At 20.2% G+C, this 22,787-nt stretch overlaps 7 protein-coding genes across 7 annotated transcripts; 3 read left to right on the forward strand and 4 right to left on the reverse strand.

The window, feature by feature from the left end:
- Positions 1-12: 12 nt before the first annotated feature.
- On the reverse strand, positions 13-1,722 carry DDB_G0293974 (hypothetical protein; the record flags this gene model as incomplete). Its single annotated transcript, XM_628867.1, has 1 exon — positions 13-1,722. One exon carries the CDS (start codon positions 1,720-1,722, stop codon positions 13-15), a length of 1,710 nt encoding a protein of 569 aa, XP_628869.1.
- A 239-nt stretch (positions 1,723-1,961) lies between these two features.
- Positions 1,962-5,015, reverse strand: med15 (hypothetical protein; the record flags this gene model as incomplete). The annotated part of the gene is made up of 6 exons (XM_628868.1): positions 1,962-2,678; positions 2,768-2,855; positions 2,950-3,296; positions 3,375-4,613; positions 4,746-4,851; positions 4,957-5,015. 6 exons carry the CDS (start codon positions 5,013-5,015, stop codon positions 1,962-1,964), a joined length of 2,556 nt encoding a protein of 851 aa, XP_628870.1.
- A 331-nt stretch (positions 5,016-5,346) lies between these two features.
- DDB_G0293916 (hypothetical protein) lies at positions 5,347-9,467 on the forward strand (the record flags this gene model as incomplete). The annotated part of the gene is made up of 8 exons (XM_628869.1): positions 5,347-5,477; positions 5,558-5,626; positions 5,722-6,110; positions 6,189-6,383; positions 6,461-6,942; positions 7,030-7,355; positions 7,463-8,011; positions 8,099-9,467. The coding sequence occupies 8 exons, from the start codon at positions 5,347-5,349 to the stop codon at positions 9,465-9,467; spliced, it is 3,510 nt and encodes a 1,169-aa protein (XP_628871.1).
- Positions 9,468-9,560: 93 nt separating this feature from the next.
- On the reverse strand, positions 9,561-13,514 carry DDB_G0293918 (hypothetical protein; the record flags this gene model as incomplete). Its single annotated transcript, XM_628870.1, has 2 exons — positions 9,561-12,926; positions 13,068-13,514. 2 exons carry the CDS (start codon positions 13,512-13,514, stop codon positions 9,561-9,563), a joined length of 3,813 nt encoding a protein of 1,270 aa, XP_628872.1.
- Positions 13,515-15,100: 1,586 nt separating this feature from the next.
- On the forward strand, positions 15,101-17,783 carry DDB_G0293920 (hypothetical protein; the record flags this gene model as incomplete). The annotated part of the gene is made up of 2 exons (XM_628871.1): positions 15,101-15,343; positions 15,441-17,783. 2 exons carry the CDS (start codon positions 15,101-15,103, stop codon positions 17,781-17,783), a joined length of 2,586 nt encoding a protein of 861 aa, XP_628873.1.
- A 324-nt stretch (positions 17,784-18,107) lies between these two features.
- Positions 18,108-19,253, forward strand: DDB_G0293922 (hypothetical protein; the record flags this gene model as incomplete). The annotated part of the gene is made up of 1 exon (XM_628872.1): positions 18,108-19,253. One exon carries the CDS (start codon positions 18,108-18,110, stop codon positions 19,251-19,253), a length of 1,146 nt encoding a protein of 381 aa, XP_628874.1.
- Positions 19,254-19,335: 82 nt separating this feature from the next.
- Positions 19,336-21,333, reverse strand: DDB_G0293976 (hypothetical protein; the record flags this gene model as incomplete). Its single annotated transcript, XM_628873.1, has 3 exons — positions 19,336-19,672; positions 19,774-19,995; positions 20,546-21,333. 3 exons carry the CDS (start codon positions 21,331-21,333, stop codon positions 19,336-19,338), a joined length of 1,347 nt encoding a protein of 448 aa, XP_628875.1.
- Positions 21,334-22,787: the final 1,454 nt, after the last annotated feature.

Raw genomic sequence — 22,787 nt, forward strand, 5'->3', positions numbered from 1 at the left:
AATTTTAATTATTTATATCTTTATATTGTTTTTTTTTTTAAAAAAATTAAATTCTGTAGTAAAAAGATATTCTTGATCCAATGTTGGAATGATTTTACCGTTTAATAATTTGAATTCATTAATATGAGGATTTAAATCAATTAATTTTTGAATTTCTTTCACAAGAGATTCTAATCTTTGTTGTGGTGATGAAAAAGTTGTTAAATTAAATAAAGATATTGATTTATTTTCTTTAATTATTTCATTAAAAATTGATAATGATTCAATTCCAACCAATGAAAACTTTTGTAAATTTTTAATTGATGTTATTGCTGAACTAAAATTAATAATAAATGATTTATCAGGTTCATTATTTGATAATAATTTATTAATAATACAATTATGAGTTAATTCTAATCCAATTAATACTTGATTATTATTTAATAATTCTAATAGTTGCAACCATTGAAAATTAAATTCTTTACTTTGTTCTTCTAATTGTTCTTTTGTAATTGAATTATTATTATTATTATTATTATTATAACCATTACTATAAAATTTTATAATACTACTACAAGAACATCTTGAAATATTACCTCTTTCATTTTCATTTGTTAAAAAATAAATTAAATTTACAAAACATAAACCAATTGAAAGGTATTTCAATTTTGGTATTGATTTTATTTGATTTGAGAATAGTAATTCAACTAAATCTTGAATAGTAAATTCAGTACCAATAAAAGTTAATGATTCTAAATTTGATAAATAATTTATTTCTTTTTCTTGTTCTTTTTCAGTGATAGTATTTGTTGAAAATAAAAATTCATATAATTCAGAATTAGTTTTAAATGAATTCTCTAAATTAAAATTAAAAGTATTGGATATATGTTGATGTCTAGTAATATTATCATATTCAATTGTTAATTTTTTAATTGAATTATACCAATATTTAATTGATTCAATTATTATTCTTTTATCAAATTGATTAACAATTTCTAATGTAAAAAGTTTTTTAATTCTTTTATTTATATCTTGTAATGATTTCATTGTAGTTCTATTATTTACTTGATATTTAAATAAATGAATATTTTTAATTGCTTTACATTGATGTAATGATTTAATCATTTTATAATCTTCTTCTTGAAAACTAATTTCATCAATTGTATTAATTATTAATTTTTTAAATAATTGTTGTTCATTTGATAATTTCATTAATTTTTCATTTAAATTTTTTATTCCAATTAAAATTGGTTTCTTTATTGGTGATGATGATATTATATTTTTATTATTATTTTTATTATTTTTATTATTATTTTTATTATTATTTTTATTATTATTATTCTTATTACTTTTATTATTACTACTATTAGTACTAGTACTACTACTACTACTCTCACCACTATAAATCATTTTTTTAAAAAAAGTTGAATTTATTGAATCGTAATGTAAATGTAAAGTTTTAATATTATCTCTTTTTATAATTGACCATTTATTATTACCCCTTTCTTTAAAATTTAGGTCAACTGATACCGTTAGATTATTTGATAATGTTTTAAACCATTCATGGCAAACCAATGCTATTGACATTATTAATTTATCATTTTTTAATTGATTATCTTTTTGATTAAATTTTGATGAAATTTGAAATACATCTATAATTTTATTATTATAATCTATGTGTCTACATAAAAATTTAACAATAATTTTTTGAATATAAATTGGTAATATTCGATTATGTAACATTTGATTAATTGACGGTGCTTGTTAAAAAAAAAATAAAAAAAAATGATGAAAAAAAAAAAAAAAATTTAAAAAAAAAAATGAAACTAGCGAAAAAAAAAAAGAAAAAAAATTTAAAAAAAAATAAAAAAAGATATTTTTAAACAAAAGAGATAAACCCAAGAAAATATGAAAACAAAATAAAATAAAAAAAAAAAAAAAAAATAAATAAAATTTTTTTTTTTTTTTTTTCTTTCTTTTTATTAAACCAAGTCTTTTAAAACCTTTTCAAATATTTTTAAAGATTCAACAATTGATTGATTTGTTGGTAATTGAGTATTATCACTAAAACTATTATTATTATTATTATTATTATTAATATTATTATTTAATTGATTTAAATCATTTGAATTTTCAAATTCCTTATTCATTTTTGATTCCAAATCTTTTAAATATGGTGTCAATTGATATTCTGGAGGAAAAGAATAAGATATTGGACTGTATGGATAATTATTTGGAACTTCTAACAAAATTGATAAATTATAAAAGTTGTTATTATTGTTGTTTATCTTTTCATCTTGTTGTTGTTGTTGTTGTTTTTTTGATTTTAATAAAAGTGTTGATTTTGTTGAAAACTGAATAAAAAACTTTGCATTCTCTAAATCTAAATGACTCTCAATTGTATACCTATTCAAAGAAATTACTTGACTTAATTCTTTTGAAATTAAATCACCTCTATTCAATGATTGTTTATAATGTTTGATAATTATCTCTGCTCTATCCCATGATAATCCACATAATGGTTGAATTGAAAATAATTCACCATCGCTACTAATTTGAATATTTGGTGATGAACATACAAACATTGCTGGATTCTTTTTTGAACCTTTCCAACTTGTTGAAAATTGACATTGATTAAAATGAATATACAAATTATTTCCACCATCGCCACCATTTATTGTTTCTGAAATAATTATTGTCTAAAAATAAATATTAAAAAAAAAATTATTAATAATTTAATAAATTTTTTTTTTTTTTTTTTTTTTTCCATATATATATTTATATTTACATCTTTATCAATAAATTTTGCAGGTAATAAAGTGTTATCGTTTTTGGTGAAATCAATTAAATCTTTTTTTAAATTATTATAAATTTTCCTAATTGAAAAAAAAAAAAATATATTAATATATTAATATTATTGTTGTTTTTTATAGATGTATATTTTTTTTTTTTTTTTTATAAAAAACTTACTGGTCTTTTTCAAAAATTTCATAATTTCCTTTTTTAATTTTTTTAAATTCAGGAGTCCAAGAATCCAATAAAATGTGTTGTTTCTTTTTTGGTACAATTGGATCAGAGAATTGACATTTAGTTGCAGATGTGAATGGATTATTTAATGCTGGATTCTTAAACCAAAGAATTGAAGGAGCTTTTGATGTTACACCACCAGTTTTATTTAAGAATGTATCTGAAAAATATCTCTTTGTTCTTTCAAATGCATTTAATAAATCTTTTTCAAAATGAATTAAATTATCATTTGATCTATCATCGATTGTACCTAAAATCTTTTTAAATTGTTCTTCTTCTGATAATGAACTCTAAAAAATAAATAAATAAAATATTATTAATATGTGTAAAAAATTTTTTTTTTTTTTTTTTTTTTTAAAAAAACTTACTAAATACATATTCATTAAATATCTTTCAGCATTTGTTAATTCATCTAAATTTAAAGGTGGTACAACAGTTTCAGGTGTAACTTTAACCATTTGAACAAAATCTAAAAATTTTTTTTTATAAGTTTCAACTTTTTGTGGTTGTTGATTTTGTGATTGTGAAAAGTTTTCAATTATCTTTGGAATGATTGCTTCAATCTCTGGTATATATTTTTTAATTGATGATACTCTCTCCCAATACATATTGTTGATATCTTGTTGAGTGGCTGTTGGATAAAGTGTTGATGGTAAACATGGCATTAAATGAGTGTTGTTGGTTGATGAAATTCTCTTTGGATTTTGTAATTGTTGATTTTGGTTTGCTTGTGCTTGTGCATGTGATTGTTGTGCAGCAAGTAATTGTTGTTGTTGTTGTGGTGTTAATGGTGTATTTTGTGGTTGTGGTGATTGCTTATTTGTTGTAACTCCACTTGGCATTTGAACTGGTTGTTGATGTTGTTGTTGTTGCTGTTGCTGTTGCTGTTGTTGTTGCTTGATTTGATTAATTTGTTGCTGATTTAATTGTTGTTGTTGTTGCTGCTGTTGCTGTTGTTGTTGTTGTTGTTGTTGTTGCTGAGTTGGTTGTTGGTTTTGTACTTGTTGCATAATTGTTGGTTGCTGCTGTTGATTTTGTTGAGCTAATCTTTGTAGTTGTTGCTGTTGTTGTAAATATAGTTGATGTTGTTGATGTTGTTGTTGTTGAATTTGTTGTTGAGGAGTTAAAGGTTGAGCGTAAACTGTATTATTATTATTATTATTATTATTATTATTATTATTATTATTATTATTATTATTATTATTATTATTATTATTATTATTATTATTATTATTATTATTATTATTAATATTATTGTTGTTATTATTATTTAAATTATTATTACTATTATTATTACTATTATTATTTGAAATGGGTGGTGTATTTGATTGTTGTGGTGTATTTGGCGATGGATAGGTTGTTGTATACTGATTTTGATTTTGTTGTTGGTTTTGTTGTTGATTATATACTGGTTGTGGTTGTTTTTGAGGTGGTACCTGTTGTTGAACTGGTGTAATTGGTTGTTGTATTAATGGTGTTATTGGTGTTGTAGGCATTGGATTTGGTGTTTGTGGATTATTAGTCATCCCTGCTTGTGCTTTTTTTGCTTCTAATGATTCTCCAATTGCATAAATTTTCTTTGCTATTCTTTCAATATAATCATTTTTCTTTTATTTTTTTTTTTATTTTTTTTTTTTTTATTTTTTATTTTTTTTTTTTTATCAATATATATTTAAAATATTAATTTATATAGTGTGGATGGTGATGATTATATGTATATTTTATAAAATAATAATTACAGATATAATGCCAGGAGTATTAAAAATTCTATCTTCTAATGTGTTTGCTCTAACTAATGCTTCAGCTCTATTAAAGTTTGGGTACCATTGCATTAAAAAATCGAGGCTTTAAATAATAAAAAAATAAAAATTAATAAAAAAAAAAAAAAAAAAATTAATTATTTATTAATATTATTTTTTTTTATTAATAAAAAAGGATATGTAAACTTACATTTTAATTGAATTTCCATTTCTCTCTTCTGGAGTAATTGTCGTTTTCCAATCTGTCATTTTATAAAAGTATTTAAATTTTCTATATTAGGGGAGTGAAATTCAATAATGGGTTATCACATAACACCTTTTCATTTTTTTTAATTTTTAAAAAAAAAAAAAAAAATTAAAAATTTTTTTTTTTTTTTTTTTTTTTTTTTTTTTTTTTTTTTTTTTGAAAAATATTTTTTAATTTTTTTTAAAATAAATTAAAAAAATAATTAAAAACCATCACAAGTGAAGTTGTTTTTTTTTTTTATTTTTTTTCATAAAATTGTTATAATACATTGATGAATACCCATAAAAAAAAGAACAATAACAATAATAGATAATAGATATTAATAATAATAAAATGGGGTATTCAAATACATCAACGAAAATGACAACATCATTTGATTCGATGTTTAAGTTTTCAAATAATAATAAAATATTATTAGCAATGGCTCCTTTAATTGTATTATTTTTATACATTGGCGGGAAAAGGTAAATAATATTTCTCTTTTTAAATTTCTCTATACTTTTATATTAACAAATTTTTTTTTATTTTTTTTTTTATTTTACAGTACAATTTATATTTCAACATTGATGATATTTTTAATATACATTTCAGAATATTTAAACATCCCACCATTGTAAGTAATATATATATATAACATTTTAAATTCATCAAAATAATTTAAAATTAATTGTTGTTTTTATTATTATTATTATTTTTATTTATAAAAAGAACATTAATATCGATTTGGGTAGGAATATTTTTAGCAAATGTTAGTATATTATTTCAAGGATTAATATTAGTACAACATTCAATTATAAATTTTATATTATTAATGAATATAACGATGTCAATGGGTTTGATGGGAATTTGGTTAACCTTACAATTTTCGTGGTTTACATCGAAATATTCAACCATTGCAACTTTAATGGAGAGAGTATTATTTGCAAATTTAATTTTTCCAACTTCAACATTACTTACATGGTGTACTGTTGTTGTGAATGGTATTGAATCAAGTCCCTTTTATTTAATTGGTTTCTTATTCATATATTACTTTATTTATGGCTTACCACAAAGATCATTTAAAGTTAGATCTTCAAAACAAGTTTTATCAACAAATGGTAATTAGAAAAAAAAAAAAAAAAAAAAATTTTATAAGTTAAAATATTAATATTGTTTTTTTTTTTATTATTATAAAGATTTTATTTTAGGTAGATTAGATACGGGATTAATGGCATTTACAGTAGTATTCTTCCCACCATTATTATATTTTTCAATCTATCGTTTTACTTTCTTTCAATCAATGGATCATATTGTAAATGTTTCATTATTATTATCATCATCTGGTGTTTATTTATTTTTACTATCTAAATATGGTTCACTTTGGTGGTTATGTATGTATATTATTATTATTCCATATTTTCTTTAAATTATATACTAATTTTTTTTTTTTTTTTTTTTTAATTTTTAGTACCAAATTATTGGGATCAAAGATTAAATATTAAAAAGTTTGATAGTGGAAATGGTAATAATAGTAATAATAATAGTATATTAAATAAATCATATTCTTTTATATTTGGAATTGGTAGTACAGTTAAAATTATATGTATGTTGGTATTAGTTGGATGTTTAGAGTACAGGGTATTATTTAATTCAGTGACTTTTTATTCAATAATACAAAATCTATCACCAAGATGGGGTTTTATAGTTGTAACGATTGGTTTATATTCATTCTCAACCATTTTCTATTTCATTTTTATGGGTGTTGAATCAACATTTACAAATAATACAACCACTACTATTCCAACCTATTATCAATATATACTTTCATTGATTGCTTCCATTTTCAGTATTTCGGTTTCATTGATGTTATCAACTCCAATCTATATCTATCCATTTTCAATTTTATCATCTTTATCGATTATTAACTTTTTATTTAAAAAGAGATCAATTGTAAGTTAAAATTTTTTTTTTTTTTTTTTTTTTTTTTTTTTTTTTTTTTTTTTAAAACACAATTATTAACCAAAATAATAAAAATAGAGTTTTTTAATATTTATAGTTTCAAGTTGTATATTTTTAATTTGGTTTTTAAATAGAAATTATTTATTTATAAATTATGAATTTATAAATTCTTATCCACTATCAAATTTATCATTAAAGACAATATGTATAATGATTGTTATTTTATTCATACTATCATTATTAATGGTTTATACTATTGGACATCAAGTATTTCCAACCATTGCAATCTCTCAATCAATAGTATTAACAAGTTTAGAGATTTCATTACATTCAACTTATTATACAATTTATCCAACTTATTTAATTGTATTATCTTCAACATTAATAATTTATTTAAATTCAAAGTAAGTTTTTATTATTATTATTTATTATTATTATTATGGTATTTAATACTAATTTTATTTTATTTTTAAAAAAAAAAAAAAAAAAAAAAAAAAAAAAAAAAAAAAAGGTTAATGGAAAATTATTCAATTACAAATAATATTGGAATGATTTCAAATTCTTTAATGATTTCAAAATTATTTGGATTAGTATTTACACCATTAAATGAAAATATTTTAGCATGTTTTATGTTTACAATATTGATTTATTGGATTTATAAACCACCAACTTTTATAACAACACCAACAGTTAGTGGTGCTGGTGGTGCTGGTACTAATTCAACAGCAGCAGCTGGTAGTGTAACCATTGGAAATGTTAATATAACACATTCATTAATGAATAAGAATTTACTTTATTTTCAAATTATTTTAGCAGCATTGGTAACATTTACATTCAATAGACAAATTACAATTAGACTATTGAATTTATTCTTTGATACAACAGAGAGTATAGATAATAATGGTAGTGTTATATTCATTGCTAGCTTTTTATTAGCATTTGGTATCTCTATCATTCCAATTTGTTTTAGATCAATATCACCATTAAAAAGATTTAAAAATTTAAATGTTTTAATTTTATTCACTTCTTTCTTATTATTAATTTTAAATCCATCAACAAGGTAATTATTATTTATTATTTGTTATTTATTTATTTATTTTTTATTATTTACTAACTAAAAAAAAATTATTATTATTATTATTATTAGTAATAATAGTTTAATTAAATCAAATTTATTATGGACAAATTGGTTTTTATTATTTAGTTTAATTATAATAATTATTGGATTTGGAAAGAGAATATCGATTTCAAAATCAAGTAAATTAAAATTATTATTTTCAATTGGATTTGGTAGTGGTATTGGTATTTACGTTTGTTTGAATTACTTTTTAAAGAATTCTTCAAATGTAAATTCATCAAGTTATTACTACTATAAAAAGGTTATGGGTGATAGTGCCACTGGTGGTGGTGCTAATGAAGAATCAATGGGAATGGTTGATATTCTATTGAATTTAGGGTTTATATTATTGTTTTCAATGGTATCTTATTTCATTGTTGAAGCACAATGGCCATCAATTAGTAGTAGTGGTGGTAAGAATAGTAGCAATACAATGGAAGCTATCTATATAATGATCTCTGTAATATTTAGTTGTCAATATTATCTATTGGGTAGAAAGTATTCAACATTACGTTCTCAAAGTATTTTAGAAACAACTTCACTCTCTTTGATGGGATTATTCATTGGTATTAACCTATTGATCGCAATCTATTTAAAATTTCATACAAAACTATCAGTTCAACATCAATTATCAACAAAATCAAAATCTCAATATAATTATTATCAATCACCAATTAAAAAACCAAATCCTTCTTCCACCAATAATAATAATAATAATAACATTGGACAACAAAATGAAAATAACTCATTCTTACAAATGAATAGTTGGGTTTATACAATTGGTAATTGGTGTTGTTTTATCTCCTATGCTTTATCAATTTATATTGGTTATTTAATGAATTATTCAGAGAAAGCAGTATTCATTTTATCACCAATACTTTTATTATTGGTTACAGATAAAGGATGGTTAAAGAAATTATTGAATCAATCACATAGATACTTCCCAATGGTTATATCTCTTAGTGTATTCCTAGTGATAACAGCCTTTTTAAATTTAACTTTTAACTCACCAACCATCAATATAATCACCAGAAATTCTTGGCTTTACAAATATATTGGTTTAGATAGTTCAAACTCTTTAATTAAAATTTGGTGGTCATTAAAGAATTGGTTATTCTTTATTTGGATTTTACCTTCAATCTATAATTTAAATCAATATCTATATAAACAAAATGAAAAATTAAATGTTGGTAGTGGTAGTGGTAGTGGTAGAAGTAAATCAAATAATAAGATAAAATTCTCATTTTCATTATTTTTCTTTTTACCAACTTCAATTCTATCTTCATTACTATCTGATATTGTATCAATTCAACTTTTATCTTTAATTACTTTAATTGGTTTAACAATTCAAAAATATAAAATTTTAAAAATTGAAAATAAAGGTAATCAATTAATTTAAAAAAAATAAATAAAATAATAAAAGAAAAATAAAAAAAAAATAAAAAAATAAAAATTTATATATATATTTGATAATTTTTTATTATTTTTTTTTTTAATAAATTATATTTAAAATATCAATTGATAAATTATCATTTATAGTTTTTTTATATTTTAATTGAATATAAGAAGTTTTTGAAGAATTATTTAATTGATTTAATCTATTTTTTAATTGTTTAATTAATTGAATATAATTTGTTGGTTTCTTTTTTAAAATTCTTTTAAATGCATAAAGTGTTAACCAATTAATTTCAAATAAAATTATAAAATTGAATTGTTGTTGTTGTTGTTGAGTTTCATTATTATTATTTTTATTATTATTATTTACTTTTAAAATTTGATTAAATAAAAAATTTGAAATTCTAGAGATAACTTGTGATAAAATTAAATTTGCATTAAAATTAAGGTTCCAATAGAATTCATTAACCCAACAATGAAATTTAATTGCACAAAATAATATTACCTGATAAATGTTTAGGAAAATTGTTGGTAAAGAATTAATCGTTAAATCTAAAAGAATTGGTTGTGCTTTATCTGATAGCTTTGAAATTAGAAATTTGAATAATTTATTTCTCCATTCAATTTGTTCATTGGTTTCTACATCATTATCATTAAAATTAAAAAATGTAAAATTATCATTATTAACTTTTTTAGATAATCTTGAATAATCTTTTTGAACTTCAAATGTTTTACAATTAATTAAATAACCACACCATGCTATAAATAATTGATCATTATCATCACCATCACCTCTTTTAATTAAACCACTATTTTCATCATCTGAATAATAATATTTAGTCTTGGATTGATTTGCTTTTACACCATACTCTGTTATACCATTATGAAATAAATTTTTAAATGATTTTAAATTATCAATTTCTGTTGAAACATATAAATAATCATCAATAAATCTAACTAAAAAATTAAATTCTAAATTATTATTATTATTATTATTATTATTATTATTATTATTATTATTATTATTATTATTATTATTATTATTATTATTATTATTATTATTATTATTATTATTATTATTATTATTATTATTATTATTATTATTATTATTATTATTATTATTATTATTTTTATTATTATTATTTTTATTATTATTATTATTATTATTTTTATTATTATTTAATAAAGGTAATAAAATTTCATTTTCTAAATCACCTAATAATAAACTACATAAATGTGGCGAACATAAAGAACCTTGACCAATACCAACAACTTGATGAAATAATTTTGAACTATAACGAATATAATGATTAAAAATATGAGAATGAAATAAATGTAATAATTGATTTTTTTCAATTATTTGTTGATATTTTGAATCATAAATGATAGTTTCTGATTGATTATTTTTATGAATTCTAATTGATTCATCTAAAGTTGGTATATTATTTAAAGATGAAACAAAAAATGTAGTATTTATAAATGGTGAATATTCAGACTTTTTTTTCATTTTAAAATTTACAATATTTTGAACTAAATACTTTTCATTTAAAAATACTTTTTCATTTAAAATTTGAAATAACTTTTTTTGATCAATATTATCATAACATTTTGAAATATCAATTGACATGAAATATAATTTCTTTTTTAAACCTTGAGATGATGATGATGATGGTGATGATGATGATGTTGAATTATTATTATTATTTAAAAAAATTTCATATTCTTCTCTAATTGATTTAAATTTTAAATAAATATCACTCTTTGTAAAAATTGAAGAACCAATTAAATTATTATTATTATAATTATTATTATTATTATTATTATTATTATTATTTGTTAAAAGTTCAAATTTTAAAATTGGAAATGCAAAAGTAGCTAAAGAATCATTAATTGATTCAGGGAAATCTACCATTGAAATTGTTGAATTATTTTCATTAAAAATTGGTAATGTTGAATTATTATTTTTTGAATTTACAATTGGTCTAAGATTAGAAGTTTTTGGAATGAATCTTAATGAAGATATACCAAATTTTCTATTTTCTATTGTTTGTTTATTTACGAAATAAATCTCTGAATAAATTTTAAATGATAAATTTTGTGATTGAATTCCAGCCAATTTGAACCAATCAACTTTTCTAAAATATAATAATTTTAAAGAATCTGTTGATTCTGTACAATAGAAATAGTTTCTAATTATTGATGGAATGATCTCTTCAAATAACCACCACATAAATCTTTTAAAATAAATTATTGAACAATTAGTACCAAACAGAAATTGATTCAAATTAAATCTTTTACAAAATGAATTAAATTTTAATTTTTTATTTGATGTTTGATTTAAGAAAATAATTAAACCTTGATTAAAACATTTTTGATTATATTCACTACCCCAAACTTTATTCTTGCAAAATAATCTATTAGTAATTGTTATCAAAAATCTATAAACTAAATCAATTGGACAATTATTATTAATTAATGATTTTAAATCAATTTGTGTTGATTCTATATTTATAGATTTTGTTGAATTATTATTATTATTATTGCTACTACTACCAAAATGATAATTTGTATATAAGGAATCTAATATATGTTGATATGATTTTGTATTGTTTAATTTTTGAAATATATTGGAGAATATTGGTAATGTTGGTTTAAATGAACTTTGAATTCTAATTTGATTTGGTTTCTTTGGTAATATGTCAATTAAAGATTTTTGATTATGTTTGCTTTGTTTAGATATACATGATGAGAGTGGTTGTGAAAGTAAATACCATAGTAATTTCTTTGTATAATTTAAACTGATTTTACCATTAATTATTAACTGCTTATTATTTAATAATTTTGAAATTTTATTTGGTAAAAATGTGGATGATGGCGTCATTGAATATAGTATATGATTATGAACAATTTGATTATCTCTTTCATTCTCTTCATCATCCTTTATAAAATTATTTATTCTATAACTTGGTTTCGCTATTGCTTTATAATTTGTTTTATTTAAATTTGTTTGTTTTTCTCGTTGTTCTTCATTCCTCTTTTTAATTTGATTCTCTTTATTTAATTGTTGTTGTTCTTTCTTTTTATTTCTCTTTCTAATCCAACTTGGTAATCTAGTTTTTGATTCTATCTTTTCATAATCATTTTCTTTTTTATTTAATATTTTTTGTTTTTGTTGGTTTTGTTGTTGTTGTTGTTGTTGTTGTTGTTGTTGTTGTTGATGTTGCTGTTGTTGTTGTTGTTGTTGTTGTTGTATTTGTAAATATCTATTTTTTTTAGCAAAAAAAGAAACAGGTAAACCAGATATTTGTATGTATATGTTTCTATTGGAGGTTGATCTAGTAAATAAATAATGATTTTTAAAGATATCCTCTAAAATTTCAAAATGTCTTTCTGAAATTCTTTTAAATGATGGACTTGTTAATATATAACCAATTGGTGTATTTTGATAAGTTTCACCTGTATACTATAGTATAATTATTTTTATTAATATTTAAATAATAAATAAATAAATAAATAAATAAATAAATAAATAAATAAATAAATAAATAAATAAACTATAATAGTAAATCCAAAGATATCTAAATAGAATAAAAACATTACTTACACCTATTAAAGAAATAACATTTTTTGACTCTATTTGTTTAACTAATGATAATAATTTATAAAATGAATTATTTGGTATTTTTTGTTGTTCAATCTTTCTTTTCAGTGTTGTCTGTTGTTTATTATTATTATCATTATTATTTTGATTATTATTTTGATTATTATTTTGATTATTATTATTATTATTTTGATTATTTTGATTATTTTGTGCAGTATTTGTATCTATTTCAGCTTTTAAACAAACAAAACTATTTAAAAGGAAATCTCTGTAGTCGATGGGATCAGTGGTCTCGTTAAATACTTGTTTGATCGAGTCATCCAAGTTATGATTAGTTTGATCAATCTTTAAAACAATATATCTTAGTATCGTAACTACATCATATCCTTTTTCATTTAAAAATATTCTATTTAATAAATTTGGTTCTTTATAAATGTTTTGAATATTCATTTGTGAAAAATTAAAAAAAAAAAAAATTAAAAAAAAAAAATAAAATAAAATAAAAATAAAAATAAAAATAAAAATTCCAAAAATGATCAAAATAATGTCAAAAAATAGAAATAAAAATAAAAATAAAAATAAAATAGAACTAAAAATAAAAAAAAAAATAAAATAAAACTAAAAATAAAATAAGACCAAAACTAAAAATAAAATAAATTTTGATCATTTGCACAATTTTTTTTTTATTTTTTTTTTTGGTTTTATTTATTTATTTTTGGTTTTTTTATTTTTTTTTTGTCCAACGAATCGATGACTTTTAGGTTGAAATTTGGGGGAAAAAAAAAATAGAAAATTTTTTTTTTTTAAATTTTTTTTTTTTTAAAGGTTTTTTTTTTTTTTTTTTTTTTTTAGGTTTTTAAAGTTTTTTTTTTTTTTTTTTTTTTTTTTTTTTTTTTTGGGAAATATTTTTGAACTTTTTTCTTGTCAGTTAAAGTTTTTTTCTAATTATAATTTTTGTCCTTTTGTTGTTGTTTATTATTAACGGTATGTAAAGATAAAAACATTTATACATCATATCTCTCTCCATTGGCAACCTATTTTTTTTTTTTTTTTTTTTTTATTTTTTTTTTTTTATTCCAACACACCACAACTAAAAAAATAATAATAAAATATAAAAATAAAAATAAAAAAATAAAAAAAAATTAAAAAATAAAAAAATCATTTTCATTTTCATTTTGCTTTTTATTTATTTATTTATTTATTTGTTTATAAATAAAATAAATATATACATATACACGTAGGGTATAAACACATATATAATTTTATGGATTATTTGTTTATTCTTTTATAAAGAGAAAAAAGAATTTTTGTAACTCATCATTAAAAGTAATATTATTAATAATATAATAATTAAAAATAATAATAATAATAATAATAACTCATCACTCAGAAAAAAAAAAAAAATAAAATTAAAAAAAAAAAAAAAAAAAAAAAAAAATTATGTACATATATAAATAAAATTATCGTCATCAAAACAACAATAATTTCACAACCAGAGATATTATTTTATTTTATATTTTTAAAATTATTTTTAAATATTTTTTTTTTATTTTTTTTAAATTTTTTTTATTTTGTAATACATTCACAAAATCATACAAACTTTTTCACATTAAATTAGATATTTTTAAAATTATTTTCTATAAAAAAATTTTTTTTTACCCAAAAGATTTTTTTTTTATTTTTTCCTCTTTTTTTTTTTATTTTTATTTTTATTTTTTTTTTTTTTGTAACAATACAACCCCAACTCAAAAATATAACAGTGTTTTTGAATTTTAAATAATAAATACAAACTCAATATTAATTTTAATTTTTTATTTTAAAAAATCAATCAAATAATTAAAATATAAAATATAATTAAATAAAATAAAATAAAAAAAAAAAAAACAAAGAATAGAAATTTTTTTTTTTTTTTTTTTAAAAAAAAAAAGGAAAAAGGATAAAGAAAAAAATTTAGAAAAAAAATATAGAAAAAAAATAAAAAATAAAAAAAACAAATAATAGATAAAAGATAAAAACAAAAAAAAAAAAAAAAAAAAATGTCATCCGAATTATCTACTGGTGAAAAAAGATTCGTTTTTGATCTTGAGGGGTGTGATCCAGATTTCATTCTTTGGGTTAAAAAAACAAATAAAAAAGATGTTGTTCAAGATCGTCTTTTTGTATTAACAAAATATAGAATTTATTCAATTAAACGTAATAAAGTTGGTGGTAAAAAACAAGTTCAAAGAGAAAGTCATTTATATAATTTAGTTGAAATTAGAACTGATGATATTGATAGAGTAGGTTTATTAAAATAAAAAAATAATAAAAAAAAAAAAAATATATAAATATATTAATGTATAAAATTTTTTTTTTTTTTTTTTTTATTATAAATAGGTTGTATTAAAATTTACAACATTTTCAATTGATATGACAGGTGGTAATATTGGTATAACAATACCAAAATTATTAATTAATGCATTTCATAGAATTAGTTTTACATTTTCAAATGAAGCATTACCAAATTTATTGATATTACCACCAGAGAGAACAGCACCAGAAGTTGATGAGATTGATCCAGGTCAATCGCATGGATTCTTTGAAGTGTATAGAGCACAATGTAATTATTATGATACACCAGTGAATCAAGATTTAATCGATTATTTGGAAGAGACAGTTAGCAAAGGATCAAGAGTATTCAATTTGGATGATTTTGCAGGTATTGATAGAAATAGTGAAGGAGCTGTCAATCTTACACCAGTGTTGGCAGCATTAAGACATAATACCTTTTTCGATACATTTGTGTGTCATAATAAGACACGTAAAGAGATACCATTGTTATTGGCCGACGTTTTCCATCATAATAGAACATTGGTCAGAGTTGATCTATCAGGTATCGAATCTGATGATGGTTGGGTGCAATTGGGTGACGCCTTGAAAGAGAACCAAACCAATCAATTGGTGTCTTTGAATTGTTCAGATAATCGTGTCTCTGATAAGGGTATGAATTCATTGGCAAATGCAATTCGTTCATTCAATCGTCCATTCTTAGAGTTTATCGCATCAAATGTTGATTTACAATCAAAGGGTGCATCAATATTCTTTAGAACACTTCAATCGAATTATTCATCATCTGGTGCCATTGTACATTTGGATGTTAGTAGAAATGATTTAGAAAAGATTGGATCGGAATCATTACATGATTGGATCATTCTTTTAAATACTTCAATACCATCACCTAGAAAACCATTGGTTCATATCAATTTAGAAGAGACACAATTGGATACCACAAAGGTTACCATGGCTTTGAAACAAGGTCAATTGGAATCATTAGAGTATATCAATCTTTCAGGTAACAAATTCACACCAGAGGCAGTTGCAAATCTTTGTTCAATCATTGCCAAATGTGATTCATTGGCTCAGATAAAGTTGTCAAAATGTTCGATTACAGGTGATCAAGTTAATAATATTTTAAATGCTTGCACTAGTGGTATACAAGTACATGATCGTACTTTAGATCTTTCAAGTAATAATTTAGAACAAAAAGGTGCCTTATCATTTGCTCAAACCATTAAATCCTCTTCGAATATCGCTCATTTGAATTTAGCAAATAATAGTTTCAGAAAGAAAGGTATCACATTTATCGTTCAAGCATTGGAAGAGAATTCAACATTACAATCGATTGATTTATCTTCAAATTTCAAATCCTCATCAAAGGCAGAACCAATCGTTGATCATATCGCTCGTACAGTTCATCATCATGTTTCAATTAGAAAATTGGTTTTAGCTGGTTCAGTTAGTAAAGGTTTCTATTTGGGTAAAGAGTTGCTACCATTGGTTAAATCTTTAGTAAATGATTGTAAATTGGTGGAATTGGATATTAGTGGTAATAATATGGGTGATGATATTTGTAGAGAATTATTTGAATCTCTAAAGAAGAACACTTGTTTAAAGACATTACATCTTGATAATAATAGTTTGGGTTTGGCTGGTTTCCAAGCTATGAAAAGAACTTTCACAACCAATCGTACCCTTATCGATATACCAGTACCAACCGCTGATATCACTAAAATCCTTAATTCAAACTCTAAGGATAAGAAACAAATCAATGATAAAATCGGTGAAATCTTGGCTGATGTTCAAACTTGTCTCTCAAATAATAAAAATGGTATAGCTTATACTGATATACCTTCAACTACTAAGACAACCGTTGCTATTAGTTCAATTTCAACTCCAAATTTCCGTGCTTCAACTTATCATAATTCAAGTTCAAATAATTTAGGTAATAGTGATGATACTTATAATAGAGCAGCTTCAACTCATAATTTATCTTATTCTTCACCATCACCTTCAACTTATGCTCCACCACCACCACTTCCAGATGTTTATGCAAATCATTATCAACAACCACCACCACCTCCACCACAAGAAACTTATGACTATAGTCAACAACACCAACAATATGATTATAGTCAACAACAACAACAACAACAACAACAATATGATTATAGTCAACAACACACTGATCAACAACAATATGATTACCAAGCTCAAGATTATCAAGAAGGTGCAACTACAAATGATTATGATCAACAATATCAACAACAAGATTATAGTCAACAACAACAATATGACGATCAACAACAACAACAACAACAATATGATGACCAACAACAACATTATGATGATCAACAACAATATGAAGACGAAAATAGAATGCCACCACCTCCAGAATATTAAACATTTTAAATTAAGAGTCAAAAAAAAAAAAAAAAATCCAAGAATTTAAAAAAGAAATCAAAAAAAATCAAAAAAAAAAAAACCTTTTAAAAACTAGTATATATAAAAAAAAACTAGTTATATATAAAAATAAATAAATAAATAAATAATTTTGTATTTTAAACCAAAAAAAAAAATAAAGCTTTTGACCAAAAATTTTTTTTTTTTAAATTTAAAAAAACGTTTGGGCATTTTTTTTTTTTTTTTTTTTTTTTTTTTTTTTCATTTTCATTTTATTTCAATCTGAAAATAAAAAATAATAATAATAAAATAGAAAAAAAAAAAATGAATGATGAATATTATGATAGTTTAAATAATAAAATTCAAAAAAAGAATGAAATTAATTTTAAAGAAAATATTGAAATTTTAAAAAGAATTAAAGAGAATATAAAAGATTCAGAAAAGATTATAAATGTTGTAATTAATGAAAAAACCAATACAGTTGTTTATTTAATTGGTACAATTCATGTTTCACAACAATCATGTGAAGATATTAAAACTTTATTATCAATTGTTGAACCTGATACAATATTCATTGAATTATCAAATGAAAGAGCACCATTATTAACATCAACTGAAGATCAAATTATTAGTCAACTTTTAAAAAAACCAAATATAAATTGGTTTACAACAAAATTATCAGATTTTTATTTATCAATTCATCAAAATTTTTATTATTATACAACTAAAATTTCAATGAATAATAAATTTTTAAAAAATCAAATTGGCAATAATGTTAATAATGAAAATAATAAACCATATATTTATGGTAATGAATTTAGAATTGGATATCAATATTCAAAATTAAATAAATGTTCAGTTTTATTAGGTGATAGAAATTTTAAATCATCTTGGAATAGAATTTTTAATTATTTAGATTTAAAAACTATTTTAGAATTGGGTGGATATGGTGTAAAAACATTTTTTAAAATTTATAATCAACCAATTGATGAAATTAGAGAAGAATATTATAAATCAGTTAATGAATTGATTGATGCATCTTGGAAAAGTGATATTTGGAGAAGAGATTTACCAATGGCCGTTCAACGTGGTTTGATCGATGAAAGGGACCAATTTATGGCAAGTTGTATTAGAGATGCACCACATTCCAAAAGAATGGTTGCAATCGTTGGTAAAGGCCATATAAAAGGTATTTCAAATCATATAAATGATAAAGAGGAAGGATTCTATATTCGTAGTGATTTAGAGGGTTTTCAAGAACCTACTTTACTTTCAAAATATTCTTATCCAATCCTAATGCCATCATTATTATTATTACCACCAACTTTATCAATTTACTCTTTTCATCGTTTTATTAAACCTTTATCAAAACCAAAATTCACTTTAGCTCTATTATCAACTTTATCAATTGAATTATTTTCAATAAAATATTTAATTTCAAATTTTGAAAATAAATTAGAAAAATTATAAAAAACTAAATCAATAATTGTGTATCTTTTTTTTAAATTTTAATATTTTATTTTATTTTTATTATTTTTATTATTTTTATTTGTTATTTTATTTTAGTTTTTTTAAAATTAAATTTAAATTGATAAATTAATATTAAAAATTGATAGGTTATAATAAATGATAGGATTGGAATAATTTCATTTGAAATTTTAGTTGGCATAAATAATGAAAGTGAATTATTAAAAGCATGCATTATAATTGGAGTATAAATAGTTTGATCTCTATAGAATGATAATGATAAATTTAATCCAAATAGTGTACCAATAAGAATTTGAAGTCCAACATAATAAACTGAAAAATATCCATTAAACATATTTATTAAATGGAATAAACCAAATAATATACTTGGTACTAATACTGATATAAATAAACTTTTACATCTATTATTTTTTTTAAAAAAAAATTATAAATAAAATTAATAATAATTAAAATAATTTAAAATATTTATTAAAATAAAGTAAAAACAAACAAACAAACTAACCTTTTAACCATAATATAAAATATAACACCTCTAAATAAAATTTCTTCATAAATTGGACCAACAAGTAAAAATATAATAATTTTAAACCAATCTAAACTAGTGATATTATTATATTGTAATTTTAATTGATCAAATGTTTGAAATGTATTAATAACATTGATGGTGTTATTAGTTGAATTAGTAGTTGAATTTGAGATTTGAGATTGATCAATTAAATCATAGCTAATATTTGTAAATTTAAAAAACCATTGATTTGTATAGTATTGAAAAAATAAAACAATACCAAAAATAATAGCTTCGAATGCCAAGAAAATAAATAAAGTTTTAAAATTAATTTTAATTTTACTAAAAATTCCTAACCTAATTATTATTATTATTATTATTATTATGTAAAAAAATTATTAGTATTATTGATAATTATTGAGATTATATCCCATATTAAATAAAAAAAAAAAAAAAAAAAAAAAAAAAAAAAAAAAATCTTTGAAAAGAAATATCTGCAATCAATGGGGTTTTTATTTTAAAAAATTAATTGGTTTTATTTTTTATTTTATTTTTATTAATTAAATATTAAAAAAAAAAAAAAAGAAAAATTTAAAAAAATAAAAGATTTTTTTTTTTTTTTTTTATATTTATTTTAAAGTAAAATAATCAAAACAATCTTAGATGTTGGAGGAAGGGGTGTGTATGTGGGTGTGGGGGAAATTGAATGTGATTTTCTAAAAATAACAATTGGGAATTTTTTTTTTTTTTCAAAAATTAAAATACTTACCATTTTGGAGTTTTGATAGTGTGGTATTGTTTTTTTTGGTGGTTGAGATTTGAAGGAGATTCATTAATTTTCTTAACGTAATTAATTGATTTTTTAATTGAGTCTAAGTTTAAAAGGGAACCAAATCTTTTTAAAATGTAAAAAATACATAATATTATTGATAATAAAAATGAAATTGACCTTGAAGTATATAGAGCTGTATTATTATTATTATTATTATTATTATTATTATTATTATTATTGGTGGTATTGGTGGTAGTGGTGGTGTTGTTTGTTTCAGTTGATAATAAAAATTCAAAAATGTATGGTTCAATAATTAAAACAATAAGGAAATTTAAAATATTTGAAACTAAAATCATTTCGCCCATACAACCCATACATTCTAAAATTGCAATAAGATTTAACATTTTTTTTCCCAATTTAGAATTATTATTATTTTCATCTCCAATTTCAGATTTTTCACTATCATCACTAGTGTTTTGATTTTCATCTGTAGTATTATTATTATTATTATTATTATTATTATTATTATTATTATTATTATTATTATTATTATTATTATTATTTAAACTTGTTTCAATGTAATTATTTTCAATAATATTATTATTTTTATTATTATTGATTTTATTTAATTTTTTATTTTTTAGATTGATGTCATTTTTGATTTGTTGATTTATGCTGCTACTACTGCTATTGTTATTGATATTGATATTGATGCTATTATAAACATCATCAACATATTCACCACAACCATCACCCCTTTTATTTAATTTGCTTTTTTTCCCCATTAATAAATCAAATCTGAAAACAATTTGGTAAAATGTAATTTCTCAAAATGATAAAAATTTCAAAAAAAAAAAAAAAAAAAAAAATTAAATTTAATCAAAATAAAATAAAAAAAATGAAAAAAATTATTTTTTATTTTTTTTTTTTTTTTTTCTAAATTAAATTAAAAAAAACAAAAAATTAATTTTTAAAAAAAAAAAAAAAAAAAAAAAAAAATTAACATTAAATCATTTTTTTTTTTTTTCTTTGTACATATTTATTAGTTTTATTTATTGATTTATTTATTTGTATATTTTTATATTAATATTTTTATTGTTGTTATTATTATTATTAATATAATTATTATAATATTCATCATTTTAATCAATTAACATCTCTAAAAAAAAAAAAGAAAAAAATAAAAAATTTAAAAAAAAAAAAAAAAAAAAATCATATCCCCAATACCAAATTTTTTAATTATTTATCGAATTTTGGCCAATGAAGTTCAAAAATACAAAATATATATTATATAATAATTTAACACATATATAGAACAAATCAATTCGGATAGGAAAAAAAAAAAAAAAAAAAAAAAAGGTAAAAAAATAAAAAAATAAAAAATATCACCCACACATTGTCTCTCTCAATAAACACGCAAACTATTCTTCAATATTTGTTTCCTTTTTTGTTTATAATAATTATCTATATCTCTTTTATAAAAAAATAAAAAAAATAAAAAATAAAAAAAAGAAAAAAAAGAAAGAAAAAAAAAAAAAAAAAAATTCAAATAGTTATGATATTAAAGCAATACTATTGTTGTTATATTGTTTTTTTATACCACCCCAACCACATAACAAAACAAAAAAATAAAAAAAAAAAAAAAATAAATAAACCCAAAATAATTGAGAAATTTGGAATAATAAAATAAATATGCCATATGTGTACAGTTATAGCATAATTTAAAAAATTATAGCACAATAATAGCATAATATAATATATTCAAATATTAAATATTAAATTTAATAATTTTAAAAAAAAAAAATAATTAAAAAAAAAAAAAAAAAAAAAAAAAAAAAAAAAGAGGAGTTGAGAAAATCCAATATTACATGTGGGATAGTGGTGTGTGTGTGTGTGTTTGTTAATTGTGATATATAAAAATAATTTCGACCACACCCTTTCAATATTATCAATTTTATTTATTTTTTATTTTTTATTTTTTATTTTTTTTTCCAAATATCACACCCACACACTTTAAAAAATTCTTTCTCTCATATTATATGATTTTTTTATTTTTTTTTTATTTTATTTTTATTTGTTTTTATTTTAATTTTTTTTTTTTTGTTTTTTTATTTTTTTTATAATAATGTTATTATTTTTCTCATTTTTCAATTAATATAGAGCCAAATAAAATTTTTAAAGATATTTTTTTTTTTTTTTTTTTTAAAAAAAAAGGGGAATTGTAAGGGGAAAAGGGGGG

This window comes from Dictyostelium discoideum (assembly GCF_000004695.1).
Source record: "Dictyostelium discoideum AX4 chromosome 6 chromosome, whole genome shotgun sequence".
Classification (NCBI taxonomy): domain Eukaryota; phylum Evosea; class Eumycetozoa; order Dictyosteliales; family Dictyosteliaceae; genus Dictyostelium; species Dictyostelium discoideum.